Below are 16,668 nucleotides of genomic sequence, written 5' to 3'. Positions count from 1 at the left end.
TTTCACGTGTCAAAAGTAAGTATCCGCTTACTCAATTACACCTCTCTCAGTTTTAAACCGCCCTGCCTATGCTGATACCAATTCTTCTTCGAAAGCACGCGTTAGGGTCGTACTTCATGCAATAACAAGTTTAGCCCTAACAAGAGAATTTTCGCCATTGAATGTATTTTTCGTTGGGCGAACCACCTGGGGAGGAATGGGACATTTAGGTCGCGGGTGGAATGGGACAGTGTCCCATTCCTCCCCACCATACGGCTGGTGCTGTGTCTAGCGCATAAGCTTCAATGCTGTGCCGCTTTAGTTACGAAAGCAGTTATTTTTTATTTGTTATTTAAAGTGTACAAATGCTTGGTGCCGTGATGTTAAATAACAGACAGGCTGTTTCTGCGACAGTTGACCTTAAGACGCGCTAAACCAACGGGGCATCACAAAATGCAATGTTTCTCCACTAAAAAGTTGTGATTACTGTACACATTTGCGAGAAGCCCGGAATAAGCCCGTGAATAGTAGGCAGCAATAGGAGTGCTGTTACGTGCATGCAAGGAAGTTACGCGTGCTTGGTGTGCGTGAATATTTACATTTGCCAATTTTTGATCCATTTCCATTTTCAGGAAGATGCCGCGGGTTTACAAGAGGAAGCATCCCGACAGAGCTCAAACATCGAACAATTTCATCCTGGATGCTGTGAGATTGGTGTGCGATGAAAAGAAAAGTATAAGAGACGTAGCAGAAGCTTTTGAAATATCAAAATCATCGCTTGGCTGAGCAGTGAAGAAGTACAGAGAATGCGGTGACACAGGTGGCATCATGTTCAAGTCCAATTTGGTCTGCGGAATGGTCTTCACAACAGAAGATGAAGTACTCTTGAAAGAATATTTGCTGAAAGCAAGCAAAATGCATTATGGGCTTACGAGAATGCAAGTTCGTTCACTGGCGTACGAGTTTGCAACAGCCTTAAACCGGAAGTGCCCGGCGTCATGGGAACAGAACAAGGTAGCTGGAAGAGACTGGTTTATGGGCTTTATGGACCGCCATCCCGAGCTATCGCTTCGATCGCCAGAAGCGACCAGTCTCGGCCGGGCAACAAGCTTCAATAAGAACAACGTCGATGCTTTCCTTTCAAACCTGAAAAGTGTCTACGACCGATATAAGCTAACTCCGGACCGCATCTACAATTGTGATGAAACGGGCTTCACAACTGCACACAACCCACCAAAGGTAGTAGCAGCACGTGGAGAAAAGCAAATCGGGCAGGTTACATCCGCAGACCGCGGCGAACTGGTGACTGTTTTGTGCACTGTTAATGCCATCGGAAACGCCCTGCCACCAGTGTTCATTTTTCCACGCGTGAGGTTTAAAGATTTTTTTCTGAAAGGCACCCCGGCAGGAAGCCTCGGTTTGGCAAGCAAGTCGGGATGGATGTCCAGCGAACTATTTCTGTTGGCATTAGAGCACACTGTGAGACATACGAAGTGCTCGAAGGAGGAACCAATTCTCTTAATTCTCGACAATCATGAAAGCCATGTGAGCATCAACACCATCTACAAGGCCAAAGAGAGCGGAGTCATCCTGCTGACCTTTCCCCCACACTGTAGCCACCGCCTGCAGCCACTTGATGTGTCCGTGTACGGACCATTTAAATCTCGGTACAACGCTGCTTGCAATGACTGGCTCATCAATAACCCCGGGAAGACCATCTCCATCCACAATGTTGCACAACTAGTTGGATCCGCCTACGTATTAACGGTGACACAAAAGAACATAATCTCGGGCTTTCAGAAAACTGGAATTTGGCCTTTCAATAGCGAGCCCTTCACTTCGGATGACTACATGATGTCGTCAGTCACTGACAGACCCGTAACGTCCGTAAGCGGAGAGGTGTCACGACAGACGGCCACCATCACCGAGAAAACGGACAGCGCAAGCCGACTGGAAAGTGATTTGAACTTTAAGACAAACGGCCATGGAGCTCGCAACGTCTCTACAGATGTCTTCCCACCTACGGTCGCCAACGCAGCCTCGACGTCAACTGCATCTCCCAGCCGGATTGTTCCAAGCGACCTAAGACCCTACCCTAAGGCTGCACCGCGTAAGACAGGGCAAAAAGGAAGGAAGAAAGGTAGGACAAAAGTCCTTACGGATACACCCGAGAAGCATGCGATTGAACAAGAAGCTGCAGAGAGGCTGGCTTGACAGAGTCTGAAAAAAAGAGCGCTTATCACAGCTAAGACTGTCGCCACTACCCGCCCAAAAAAGAAACGGCGACTTCAGAAGGAGTTCAGTTCTTCAAGTGAAGACGACACTGTTGCCGTTGCATTTGATGATTCAGACAGTGACATGTCGGGTTCCGATAATGAGAGGTGGGACATTTCTGAGGCCGATTGCCCAAACGAAACTTTTCAAGTGACAAAAGGCGATTTTGTCCTTGTCAGATTTGGTAAGAAAAAATCTGACGTTTAGTACACGGGTAGAGTCGAAAGTAGTGACAATATTGACGTCAGTGTCCAGTTTCTTCGAAAGAAAGAAAAGAGCTCAAAGTTTTACTTTCCTCCGCTGAAAGATATAGGAACTGTGCCAATGACGGATATTGTGATGAAGCTGCCAGCGCCAAAAACTATTGGGGGAACGAAGCGCCTGCAAGCTTGCTTCAAGTTTGATGTGGAACTATCGGCTTTTAATGTCCGCTGAAGACGTTGGGACCGATACTTTACTGGCGTCCCATTCCTCCCAAAGGATGTCCCACTCCACCCGAAGGGACGGGTGGAATGGGACAGATTTTAGCTGTTAGAAACTATTTTTTTGCAGTTGCGCTAGAAGTGGCAGTAACCCGTGTTTCTCAGAATTTGCGCAGCTCGTTTCGACTTGTACTATAATCCATCAACCATCTTTTTGCGTTCAAAATAAACAAAACTAAAAATGCATTTGTGAAAAGTGTCCCATTCCTCCCGACTCTCCCCTACTGCCATCACCATGTCACGATTCTTCATGTATTCAAAGATTTTTGCCTTTTGACATTGTTTTGATTTGAAGATATTGTCACGTAGCCGAGGATAATACAGGCTTCTTTCAGTAAACAAAGCTTATTGGCGCACTCTGCAAAGAACATAAAATATGCACGGGCGTTGAAGAAGCAGGCAACAAAGATATGCACAGACAAGAGTCAGCGAAACAGATTTGCAAGTCTCAAAAATACTTTCAAGACTTGCAGTAATTCAGATCATGACCTGCCAGCTTCTCATGCCTTGCCTTGTATCAGCTACGATTTTGTGATGAAAGTAACAACCATGCCTGCAATAAAAATTTTGGGAAGATGGTTAGGGGTCTTCCAAAATGAATTTGTCAAGCTTATTTGCACGTGCACCGAGTTGTGAAACACGCATAATTTCAGCACTTAATGGCTGTAATGCCCAGGAGGTGACAGATCACGCGAATAACACAGTTAACCTGTTACCAACGTGGTCTGGCACCATACCAGTCTCCAAATTTTTTATTATCGCATAGTTTATGTATTATTTCCCCGTTTATGTACTCTATGATTAGAAAAAATGGGCCATAATATTCTGAATTGTGACCTATCATCACAGGTGACGTCGCCAAGTGGCAGGCAGCTGGTCGCAAAAGGAACAGCGCTTTCCAACACATCCTCCCTGAGAAAAAAAAATACATATAAATCACCCGAAAGGACTGCAGAGATGGTTTACTTTGTGCAGGTGGGGGGTAACCTTGCTTCACTTCCGTGGACAGTTTTTGCTTCTAAAGTATTAGGCCAAGTGCTGGGGAATTTTTTTTTTTTTAATCTTTCGCTACCGTGCCTATTCAAAATCGATCAATTTGATCGATACTTTTGGGAGCGCCTTTTCATAGCGTTCCAGGCGTTGCTCGAACAAGTAAAGCTGTTTGGAGTTAGATCAGAAAATGGCCTTTCAAAATCAGTTTTGTTTTCGTTTTTGCAACGAAAACACGATTTTTGACACGCATTTGAATCACCTGGGTGTGGAAAAGGGGCGCGGTCATCGTGGGTCACTGCTACCAACGAATAATGCGTGCCACTCGTAATTACTCTGCAGTGTAAACTCTGGGACCTCCTTCTGTAATAATAATTGCCATTGTTTTTTTCCTGTATGCAAATTTTTTTTCAATAAAACCTCAAACCTGAAAGCAGCGTTTGTTTTTTGCTATCACGGCGTGAATGGTGAATCAGCAAACGATATTCAATCGTCTGGTTCGCGCTCTGACAGTAATAATCCCAGAAATCAGCTGCAATGTCAAGCAGTGCCTGTTTGCAAAGCTACTTTATGATTTTAGGCAGCTTTATTGCCTTTGCGCATGTTGTTCTAAGCACTGTGGTAGTTCTACTTACCCCAGGACCATTCGCAAAGTTTACAACAGTTTCGGTTTCGTTTCTCAACGCGAAATTCATGTTTAGCGCTACTACGCAGTTACCCAACTTCAAGGCTACCTGCCATGGCGCCTGGAGCGTCCGTGACTGATCCTCGAACAAAGCACGCCGCTCCTGATTTCCCCCTACCCTAACCCGGTTTCTGCGATAAGAACTTCAGATGCAAGTCAAAAGATCACACCCAGTCGCTAGATATCTGTTCCGCCGAGGAGAACGCTTCAAACCGGCCTTACACCGCCAGCTGTCCGCCTTCCAGTTTTGTTTCCATACGAGGGTATATCCGGGTGTCTGATGTTGCTGCTTAGTTGAACTGTCTATTCGGACGATAAGTTTTCGAACTGTTTTTGAAAAATGTTAGGTGGTGCTGCAATGGAGGAGGCTTGTTGTGCTGATCTTTTTTATCGCACAACTGCTACTCGGCCAAAGTTCGCAGGGCACGATTCTAGCGCATCGTACCTCATTTTTGCAAGCAAGGCTACAATTGCGAGTAAGATGATGATAATAAAGCTCAACTTTCTGTTTTGAGAGATAACTGACCATGAACGTCAACAAGCATCAACCACGGCGTTCTGTTATCAACTTCATGCATTTTTTTCTGCATCGCGTGCTTGTCACAAATATTGTGCTCGCTGTAAATGCAAAGTCAGTCATTGACAAGATGTTTTTACATTATGTGGGGGCAAATTGGTACCTCTGATAATGTCAAACTGCCAGATTTATTCCAGGGAACCACCCGAAATTGCACATTTTGAATTGGAGGTTGGGCTTTACCGCATGACACAAGCACTGTGCGTGCTAACATCTTTTTTTATATCTGACAAACTGTTCTGCGCAAGTTGACATTTTTTGTTGGGGCATGTTATTGAAATGCTTCCCTACAAAATGCATATTCTAAGCAAAGTGCAGTATTGGGCGAGTTGGTTATCCATCATTACTAAACAGCGCAACAAAAACACGGACTATAGCTGAGGTACACAGGACGAGCGCTGAGGTACACAGGACAGCGCTCGTCCTGTGTACCTCAGCTATAGTCCGTGTTTTTGTTGCGCTGTTTAGTAATGATGCATATTCTAATTTTTTTCTACTACCGGTGGTTTGATATACACAACTCCTTTTTTATCATTTTTTTCGACAACTTGACAAAAATTTTGATGTTAATTTTTTTTGCAACTATGATATATAAAAACATTTAAAAAACTGGTGTTATTAGAAAGGCCATTAAATAATCTGCATTTTGTGTTCCTGTAATTAGTACCTAAACAATTTTTTAGCAGAAAAAAATGTCCTCTTGGACCCCTAAAAATCGGAACATTTTTCTGGCGGTAGCGAAAGAGTTAAAGATAAACAATGCAGATTTTTGGTCTACATCATAAAGCACAATTTTTTAGGGCCCATGGGAGCCTCATAAAGTATGTCCTATTTATGTTTATATTTTTTATTTGAAATTTTTATTAAATGTGGGTTTCACACCAACACTCATAACTCTAATTTAAATCCCCGAAAACACACAATTTTTGGTAGTCATATAGGGGGGGAGGCTTTGGCCTGTGCAATGAAGCCAAAGTAATGAGATCGAATGAATCCTTGAAGCACAGAGATGAAATAACAAAAGAAAATTGAACGTTTCGATTGGATGTGCCTCGGTGTAAAAGGCGGCCATATCAAAACTTGTGGCTCAATTTTATTTCTTGAGGTTCATTGCACACCCGATACCGTGAGGAAGAATTGTGCCAAGTTTCACTAGAAAATCCTTATTAGGAAAAAAGTTACGAATATTCGCGCGTGAAGAAATCGCCAAAAAATAGGTTCTGAGAAAATCAACAAAAGAAGATTGCAAGCAAGAGCAGCGCTTACATAAGATGATCAGGCGAGCTAAAATTCCGCACATTTGTAGCTACTTCCGTCTTGGGTCTTGCTCATGTCTTATTTTGCTCGTGTAGCACTTCGCCAATTTTTTCTAGCTTGCTTTGCATACCGGTGCTCTGACGGGATGCTTTTGCGATGCATGGCTGATCATTCGTTTTTTGGTATTTGGTTTTTCGCTTTGTGAGTCTTTGCACTCTGAGCTTCCCCATACTTTGGCTGCCACTAAGAAACAGTGAGCGACAGAGAGCAAGCACATCCACCACACAATCCGAAGCTCCTTTGGCGCACACACGAAGGCTCCAGAACATAACCAACACGTGCGAAGCAATGCACATCGGCCTTGTGAGGAGTTTGATTTTAATTGATAAAAAAAGTGTTGAAAACACTATTTGGGCATTATTACATTTTTGTACGTGATATGATTGTTAAATAACAAGCCAACAACTCCAAACCACGGCATTTTTGTGTTGCACACAAAACTGGCAGTTTCAGTTTCGGTTTCGTAGACGCCTAGTGGGTTTACATTTTTTTATGTATCTTTTGAAAGAAACTTTGAAGGAAGGAATTTTTTTCAGCAGAATGATGCCCAATAAATTCCACATCTAACAAAGGGGAAAAAAAAATGATTTTCTGAAAAAATTGTGATTTTGACCTGGCCTCACTCACACCTTCATTTATGTACTGACTAGGGGTGTGCGAATATCAATTTTTTAATTTCGAAGCGAATTCGAATAATAAAAACAAAGTTCGAATCGAATCGAATATTTTTTGAATATTTTTCGAATACGGATACTTATGGTTTTTTGTAAAATTAATGTTTTCACCATCTAGAGACACAAAAACTGCAACTTTATTGCACAACAAATCGCACAAAGTAAAATTAGGAATTACACAATACCCTTGCACTCAACAGATTAAGGTCTGCACTCACTTAAATGTTAACATGGAGAAAGGTTAACTGCTCGACATGTTCGGGGAGCAGTGACAACCTCCTGCTCGTCCCCACTTTACCAGATATCGAAAACAGCCGCTCACTTGAGACACTAGTAGCTGGCATGCCCGAGCCCGTGCACATTGCCGCGCGCTGATACAGTAAAATCTTGATTATACTAATCTCGCGGGACTGCGAAAAATATTCGTATCATCCGAAATTCGTATGAACCAACACAGACCAAAAAATTTAGTGCTGAAAAAAGTTTTTGTTTATTTCTTTTCCTACTTTTGCGTGAAGAAATTCGTGATTTTTCTGCTTTTTTTAACCCCCGTGTCGCAAAGCAGTCCTTTCTGGAGCACGTAAAGCTTCGCGCTCGTCTCCTCACTCGGTGTGCCCAAGCTCGCTACACGCCGCAACAGCCAAGCGTGAACCGCATGGTGCGGTTTTGCACGCGATTCGCTCGCCTCGGCTCTGCGAGCGCTGTATTTTCACGCCCACATCGACGATTTCGCCCCCGCGGTAGCGCCTACCTTGGTCAGAAAATGACGCAGTACGCGCGCGGCAGAATGGAGGAGCCTGACTACTTGCGATGAGATCGAGACAGCCGGCTTGGCTCCACCAGAGACGGTTAGGCTTAGCACCCCGGCAAATATTTTATGGGCGCTTTCACTAGCGGCGCGGATGATGTTTTATAGTACCGTTATCGCATGAATTATCAGCTCCTTTACCGCACAAGCAACTTCGTGTCTCCCTTGAGCCGCATTTTAAAGAGCGTTTAGAAGCGGTCGCTCGAGCGCCCGCGCCAAATCGCGGCTGGAGCCGACGCCATGTTGACGTCGCCGGCCGCGCCGCGTGCAGCGTGGGGGTGGTTTCGCGGCGGTGTCAGCGCGTTGGGCGTGCGCAGAGCGTTTTTGCGAGCAGAAAACATAGCCCGGCCGTTTCTGGAGAAAGAGTGACAAACAGGGGAGCGAGAGCCGTCACTTGCTCGTTCAGCAGTCGGGTGCCTCGCCGGCTCGTTCGTACCTTCCGCCGGGCCGCGCAGGTCCGTTCGTAACAGCCGAAATTTTTCCCATTGCAAACGATGCAATTTCGCCGGGACTTTTCGGAAATTCGTATCATCCCGAAATTCGCACCCCCAGAATCGTATCAACGAGAGTCCACTGTAAATAGGTAACACCGATACAGACACGCTCTGAATTTTTTTTTTTTTTTGTTTTGGGTGGTTCGAATATTTCGAACAATAAAAGTGTCATTCGAATCGAATCGAATACCAAAAAATTCGAATCAAATATTCGAAGTTTCGAATATTCGCACACCCCTAGTACTGACTGAAGGAGAGAGCCCCTCTTTTCGGGTGAGACACCTTTTAAACTGCTGAAAGAGAGCTACCGTGCCTGCACTGCACTCAATAGTCACGTCAACCACCTTTTTTCAGCAGGGGGTGATGTAGATACAAAGCTGGCAATAGTGCAAACGTATGGCCCCCATTCAGTGCATCAGTAGGAGCCCACACAGCGATGCGAGAGTGTGCCCTTGCATGCCTACCTCAGCAGCTGTGGGCTGCGTGTCCACAGATTCCGCCTCGCAGGCGCGCAGGCTCTCCTCAACGACGTCCACCGCCTCGGCGGTCCTGGCGAACACGGCGTGGATGTGCGGGCAGATGTTGCGCCTCAGCTCGCTGTCCGGGCAGGAGCAGGCCGTGTTGTGGGCGCACACCTGGCAGGCGGGGCAGGCGAAGGCGCACGCCTCCCGGCAGGGCTCGCCCTGGCAGGCCACCACGAAGCACTCGTCGGGATTGGACGGCGACCGCACCGTCCACTGGCCGATGCCCGCGCAGCTCACGTTCTCCCGGGGCATCTGGAGCCCGGCCTCGTGGCGCGCCCTCGTCTCGGCCCGGAAGTGAGCCTCGGCGTTGGGGTTGCCCTTGGCGAGCCGGTCGATGACCTTGTTCCTGGTGAGCCGCAGCAGGAGCGGCACGAGCCGGTCCACCCGCTGGCTCTCCCCTCCGCGCTGGCAGCAGTGCTCGAGGACCTTGTGCAGGGCTTCCAGCCGCACGCTGCTGCCAATGCCGGCGCTCCTGCGGTAGCAGGTGGCCCACACCTTGGCCCGCTGGGCGTAGTTCTGCCGGAAGTACTCCATGAAGTCCGTCAGCACCCTCTTCTTCTGCCCCTCCAGGCTGCACCAGGTGAAGAAGGCCTCCTGCAGCGCCTCCAGCTGCTTCTCCGTCGACGCATCCATGACCGTTCGCAGCGCCTGCACAAGGGACAGCCGTCGGTGCGCGCCACATCGGCCCCACTCTCGACACCACCCCACTTGCAAATCGCAAGCACACTACTGGGGCAGCATTTTGTCTGCCCTTCAGGTAATCAGACACAATTTGTCACATTTACAGGCACCGACCATGCTGGCTGAGCAGCAAAGCACCAAGCTTCCAAGCACACTGATTTTGTACTGCCACAGCTGGTCTCCCGACAGAGGCAAAAGACAAAGAAATGCCACGTGACCCAAGGTACCCATGCACATTAAGAAAACTTACAGCCCTGCACTATGGCACGCCTCGTGGCCCCGGGGCTCTGTTTACGATCAAATGTCGAGAACTGGGCCAGTTGTTACACATTCATTGTGGTGAAACACCGCGCAAAACCAGGACACACGAAGGACAGCACTCATGTTGTTGTCCTCTTCCCTTGTGCCCTGGTTTTGTGCACAGTTTCACCACTATGAATCTGTTTTTTTTACTTACTTCAATAACTGACAATAAGTGTGAGGATGGGGGACAATGCCAGCTGGAAGCGGTCTCTCTTTGTTCCTGCCCAATCCGAAAACTGACATGTTGGCCTTCAGATAGGAGACGAGCGGGGGGCTTCTCGCATTGTGCCGGGCCACAGGTTGCCGAACCCTGCTCCAAAGTAAGCTAGGAACTACACTCACCCGATGGGGATCAAAAGCGACATGCGCAGCTCCAAGCACCACACCAAGCAGGGCCCTTAAAGCTCTTGCGTGAGCGCAGAAAAATGGCCAATTTGGAGTGCTTCCACACAACTTGTTTTTCTCTGTTGCTACTGGACACATTTAGCACTGCTATGCATGAAATTGTACAAACACATAACAGCAGTTTTCTGAAATGTGTAATTACCGACACTTTGTTGGTCAACGAAGCAAGCAAAAATGCACAAAAAAAGTATACACAAAACACAAATAGGCAATTTTACTGGGCCCAACAATTACTTTATGAATTATAACATATAAGAATTGTTTCTACGTTCCTAAGCTACGATTCAACATATACATCAACGCTGTACACCAAGTTCTGGATTTTTACGGGCCTACCAACCTAGCAACCCTGATGGCTGTGCCACTCCGCGAAGCCACTTGAGAGTCAGTCAGCCTCTCTAAAATATGCATCCAGGCATGCTTGTTTGTGTTCACATACCAAATCCTTATCACTGCACAGGTAAAAAACAAGAAAAAAAATTAGCGCTCTTAAGAAGAAGCGTGCGGCACTCTGCAACACTAATTTTACACGAGCGCAAGACTATCTTGAAGGTGATAACGCGATACGGCACGGTGCCTTTGGCAAAATAACCCTGCCGCATGTTGTCCAGACCCTACACATGAAAGTAATACCACAGCCGTCAGATATTAGGCACGTTTTGTTTATAAATACAGCGTGAAGTCAGGAACGAGCCTTCCCTGGCAGCACCTGCCGAAGTGTGAGGTTGTTGAATGGGACAGTCTTCATCAGAACTAAAATCTGAAGAATCGACATCGTTGCTGAAGTCATCACTTCTGCTGGGGTAAAAAAAATCAGTAGCAGCAGCAGTGGCCGAAGTCTTCTCTGAAACTGCTGTCGGCTTTTGCAGAGCACGCAGTGAAACCGGACGCCATTTTCGCCCAACTCACAGCTACCTTGCGTTCAAATTTCACTCGCGACGCAGTCTACCCACATGAGATGTGAACAAACGACAACGAAACTGGAAAAGGCCTTTCCAATGAACACGCCAGATGGCGTCAGTTGTCCAAATAGCGCCGTTTTTACTTTTTGTGGAAGGTTTGAAAATCATCATTCACCCGTGATAGATAGCCCATGGCGTGGTCACAAAAGAGTTTTATTAAAAGGCACAAAAGCGAAAATTAGGCATTCTGCAATTCATTTCTTGAATTCGCGGGAATTGTGGCAATCGTGGAGATCCACGATCCCGATTCGGTGTGCACTGTCAGGAAGGAACACGACAAGCCAAGAGCTGAGAATGTGATGCCAGGTGGCGCCACTAGTTCAGCTGTGCTGCAAGAGAAGGCACCACTGGTCCGCGTGCGGGAATCCGTCACCATGCTCGCGAGAGATGACTCAGAATGGAGAACGGGTCTGGGAGAGATTGGCGGAAGATAGTGCGCTGAACGGATGCGATGCATCAGTTGAGTTGGGGGCAGTCTTTGTCGTGAGCCATCTGTGCCTCCCATTTCAATCACAAACTTTGCTCTCGCATGCTTTGGGAGATCCCAAGACCGAACTGCTGTCCACTGTGAAGTCGAGGGTTTGACGGAAACCCGTCTGGTCGGGAAACATGTTGGAGTAAAAACGGAGACACCGACCAAAAGAAACTTAAAAACTTTAAAACAACAACAAGACGTTTCGGCTTCGTTACTGAAGCCTTGTTCACAATGAGGCGAATAAAAGTTCATGCACGCTTATGTTCTCTTGAGCACGTGACGTAGGCAGCGCGTGTACGACGGGGGGAGGGTTCCTTCATTTCGATTAAGTGTATGACGTGTCGTCTGTATTTCCGGAGACTCGAGATAGAGCCGCGATCTGAAGTTCCTTTCTTGGCCGATGATTGTGGAATTATCCCAATCAATCCCATGGCCCGTTGCACCCACGTGCTCGGCAAGAGCATTCGACGCGTTCTCGCATCAGCTGAACCTTGCTGTTCTGCCGTGGATACGATGGCCCATGTGGTTAAGCCACCAGAATCTAGCATGGTGGCCCACGCCAGAGCCAGCTGGGTCCCCTGCGGAGGACCCCCATTTATTCCACAAATTACATGCGAGGGCTACCAAACTGTACCCAATGTAACAGAGAAGCCGCCTGCGACAGTGCACTTTGCAACCGCATCGTCATGTACACCATAAAATTCATGCAGCAAACCAGCTTTCTTGTGGTGGTGCCACGCTGCCAAACAAATAAGCTCAAGCACAAAGGCACCTCCGCAACCGTACCGTGTTGCTAGTTGCTGAGCAACGCGAAATCACACGGCATGGGCAGCACCCGCAATGCTCAATGAAGGGGTCCCCCTTCAGAGGAAGAGGTGTGTGGGTTGCCTGAACAAAGCGTCACACCTCTGAGCCCTCTGCATGATCCGAGTGTATCCCAGGGCCCTGTTTTTTTGCACATACGCTGTGTGTCACTTCACCGACAAATGGGGTCAAACTCACGTTCGCTCCACCTAGACTGGCAATCTGACGACGACAACTTCCGCTGAATACCAGGGCAATTTTAAAGGGACACTGAGGTGAATTTGTCAAGCTCCCAGTTTTGCTTGCACTGCACAGACTGGGTCAAATCACCACACTTTTCATTGTTTATCCGGTTGATAAGTCGGTAATTATTTTATAAAGAAGAAAAGAAGAAAAACTACCACGCACTGTTGCGACCGAGTGGGGGCACCCGATCCGAGCTCCGTGGCCTCCGACATACGAGTGGTAATGTGTATGATGCGAGCGGCCAGCCGCTGTTGCAGCCGTGAAGAAGTCCAGAAGCCGTAGGCTAACGTAACTGTTTACTTCATAGTGAGAGGTGAGACGAAGCCAAAGAACAATGCCCCGACGGGCGAGGTTACAATACAGGACTCGAGCAGAGCGACAGCATGGATTCGCTGCTCTAACAGGAATGATTTACAGCGCTTGCGGGGGTCTATTTATACCCAAAAGCGGCAACGGTCAAAACGCCAACAAGCGGCAACACGCCACGAACGTCACAGACACACACAGCGCTCTTTCCAGAGTTCGTGACAGTTGGTATACCCTTGGCACACGTTGAGTCCGAGAGAGGGGACAGCGGAGGACTCCGTTGCGATCGACGGGGCCTCTGTGTCCTTGAAGAGCGTTGAGATGAGATGAGCCGGCAGCCGCCGAAGTTTTGAAATGTGCCGAAAGCGAAGCGTCTGGCTCGGCTTGTCGAAACATGTCACCGACATGGTGGCGCCTGTTTTCAAAGGCGCACGCAGTGGCTTCGCCGCACAGCTGAGGAGTGATGCGGGAAAGTACGGCGGCACTGGCCGATTCGTAACAGTGCGGTCTGTGGCGGCTGCACCAACTAAACGCTGTGACGACGGGAGGAGATGCACCGTGATTGGACAATGTCCAGGATTAGCATTCAAACAAGTTTCGGTTTCGGTTCTGTAAAACAACATGCTTGACATCCGACAGCAGCGTTGGATGAGCATTCTCGATATCTCAGTAATCGTCGTACCTCGCTTCTGCCATGTTGTGGGCTGTAATATGCCTAAGATAAGCTTCCCAGGACGGCTTGGCATCATAGAAATCACTAGCCGAGACCTACGCAGTGGATGAACGCCCTCCGCGTCACCGCAGACGCTGAAATGCCACGCACTTTTCCCGCATATGCAGAGGGGAGGGGGGGGAGGGAGGGAGGGAGAGAGAGAGAGAGAGAGAGAGAGAGAGAGAGAGAGAGAGAGAGAGAGAGAGAGAGAGAGAGAGAGAGAGAGAGAGAGAGAGAGAGAGAGAGAGAGAGAGAGAGAGAGCAACTTTATTTTGTGCCCGGTGGGAAAAGGAAGAGGTCGGAGATCCTCCTCGGTCCTCTTCCCCCTTTTAGGCAGCAGCCAGGAGTCCTTGGACCCCGGCGGCGTCTTCAGCCATCCGGACGAGTTTGACTTGCTTTAGATGCCTTAGATGCCAAGATGCCTTAGATTTTCCTACTAGCGTACCAGTCAGTGAAGCGTCGCATGTGCACTTGTGTAGCGATTGTGTGGAGCGACTCGGACTTGGATCTTGATACAGTGTACAAACTAACAAAGTAAGGAAAGGCACATTCTTCCATTCACAAACGTGTTGTGGCTTAGTTTCAACTGAGCGAGCGAATTGCGACGACCCGTCGGCGGCCGGCGGACTAAACGCTGGGCCGACTGACTCGGTCAGAAGGTCGGCGAGCCGTGCAGTAGCGCAGCCAATTGCCAGCTCATCTCCTGCTGACGTCACACGAAAACACCACAGAAAATGGGCGAGGGTGCAGAGGAGGACAGCATTTTCGAATTGATTTTTCTACTAAATAAATTCGCGTAAACGCGCTCAGAGTGGTCGAAACATGGCCTATGGACTCCGGACTACAATTTGCGCTCGAAATCCCGCAATGCTTACAAATCACTTCAGTGTTCCTTTGAATGGAGTGCTGTCACTAGCTTCAACTCCCCACGTTTGACAACCACTTCAGGGGAATGCACTCTCTTATCACTGAAATAATTAGTTAATGATGCAGGAGCCACAACCAATGATGCAAAGGATATAAGAAGGAAGCAGCACTCTCTTGACTTATCATAACCCCCATCACATTAACCCAATTCTTGCAGGGAGACATTACATGAGCTGTGCCGTGAACGGTCCCGCGTACTCTCCCTCCCCTCCCCTCCCCCCACCCACAGAGAGAGAGAGGGAAGGAAATGCAGAGACCTTTGCTGCCATGCCACTCTGCAGGAAGGGGAATGGTGAAGGGAGACCGTAGACTGGTACAAAGAGGAGTAGTAGAAAAGGAGAAGGAAAGAAAAGAAAAAGAGAGTCAGACGGTGCACCGCTTGGGGGCCTCGAATGCAGCCCCACCTTGTAGGCGAAGGCCTGCAGCTTCTTGCGGGGGATGCGGCGCTTGATGCTCTCCCGCCAGGCCTGGTCCACGCTCCAGGAGCAGAGGAAGCAGTGGCGTGGCTGGCCCATCACCTCCTGCCAGGCGCTCACCAGGGCTGGCACGTCGTCGCTCACCAGGGCCTCCGCCTCCACGGGGGCCCCGAGGGCGGCCCGCACGCAGCGCAGGAAGGTCAGCGCGCTCCGCCGCTCCACCTGGCCCGTCACGCAGTAGGCCACGGGGAAGGCGCCACCCCCGCTGCCGTCCAGGCACACCACCGTCAGCAGCTGCAGCTCCATCCCTGGGGGAGGGGCACCGTAGGGACTTTACGGGCCTGCGCCGTCTTTCATTCACCCATTTGCCCAGATTGCCCGACTTGTTTTAGAGCAGCTTCTTTTTTGCCCATGGTTCGCCCCTTGTACTTAACTTTGCCCATTCTTTTCTAACTCCTCAATTCCCCTCTCCAATTTCTTGTATACCCTTTCTTCCTTTAATAATCCCCCCTTATCCCATTTCTCATGTGTGGAGTATCCAACTGGACTGTTCTCTCCGATTACCTTCCCTGCCTTTCCTGAACTGTCTTATCCTTCCTTCCATAGCAAAAGAAGAAAAAGATCCCCACACACAATAGCCTTTTGAATGACCTTAGCTTTACCGTGCAGAGAAACTTGCAGTAAAGTGAATTTTGAGTTGGGTATCGAACCAAAAATATCTGAAAACAATCCACAAGTTGCCTCTGACATTCTAAAGCAGATATATGAAGAACATCCTGGGGTCACACCTAGTATTAGGTAATTCTGCACTGAGAAGTCCATACGTACAAGAAACCAAACCAATGCTTGAAAACCGGCTACAGAATGACGCTACAGCCACTGCTCCACACATGCCAAGCATGAGCTACAATCCGACTAAGAAAACAAGGAGTGCAGTTGGTATTCCCCAGTGCGGCCTCTACTACGAAAGGCCCACTATGCCAGCGGCTAAGCACTGAGCCACAATGTCAAGTGGAGCAACAAGAGAACATCAAGCTTACAGGGCAGCTTGGAAGATGCTTGAACACTTGTGCAACGTCATGCGTGATGCTAGCGACGTGGCATGCAAGTTTGAGGAGGGCTTCACGCGCATCCATTTCGATGCCTGAACAAAGCACCTTCACAGCACCTCCGAATGAAACAGCACGAAACACGGGACAAAGTGAAGACAAGCGCTGAGTGCTCGCACAGCCGTACACAGCGCTCGTGTACGTCTTTTCTTTGCTCCGTACAGTGCTTTGCGCTGTTCTGCTCAAAGGTTCAGGCACTCGGGCAAATGCATGCACCTTCCACCCGTAAGGCATTCATTCAGAGGTCACGCCAGAAGAGGCTGCAAGCATACCAAATGTATATGTGCAAATGTGGGCTGACCTGGACACAGGTTGGCCCCCTCGGCTGTGACGACATGGAAAAGACAAAACAACGGCACCATTACCAGCTGGCCCAGCACTGACGGGCAGAGAGAGAGGGGAAATCGCTTCAAGGCAGGGCGCTTACTTGCCACCACTATAATACACGGACGCTTTGCAGTCGTCACAAGTGTGCCGCCTGCTGTGCACGCTTGTAGAGCCAAACCATCGAATTGTGG

General features: G+C 48.5%; 1 protein-coding gene and 2 pseudogenes across 4 annotated transcripts in view; 2 read left to right on the top strand and 1 right to left on the bottom strand.

Moving 5' to 3' along the window:
• Positions 1 to 16,668, bottom strand: part of LOC144137798 (uncharacterized) — a 45,764-nt gene that overhangs the window by 4,518 nt on the left and 24,578 nt on the right. For 3 of the 4 annotated variants that reach the window (XM_077669788.1, XM_077669785.1, XM_077669786.1), the window contains exons 5-7: positions 16,452 to 16,475; positions 15,030 to 15,349; positions 8,745 to 9,452 (exon numbers count right to left, since the gene is read on the bottom strand). In XM_077669788.1, the coding sequence (XP_077525914.1) occupies positions 8,745 to 9,452; positions 15,030 to 15,349; positions 16,452 to 16,475 (1,052 nt within the window). The remainder of the gene's footprint in view (positions 1 to 8,744; positions 9,453 to 15,029; positions 15,350 to 16,451; positions 16,476 to 16,668) is intronic. The other variant, XM_077669787.1, reaches the window with a different exon arrangement.
• Positions 493 to 1,365, top strand: LOC144139017 (uncharacterized; annotated as a pseudogene).
• Positions 1,420 to 2,921, top strand: LOC144139016 (uncharacterized; annotated as a pseudogene).

Source organism: Haemaphysalis longicornis, unplaced genomic scaffold, assembly GCF_048455015.1.
Source record: "Haemaphysalis longicornis isolate Haplotype H1 unplaced genomic scaffold, Haemaphysalis longicornis Haplotype H1 scaffold_5, whole genome shotgun sequence".
NCBI classification, from domain to species: Eukaryota; Metazoa; Arthropoda; class Arachnida; order Ixodida; family Ixodidae; genus Haemaphysalis; species Haemaphysalis longicornis.
This window is presented reverse-complemented; position numbering and strand designations above follow the sequence as displayed.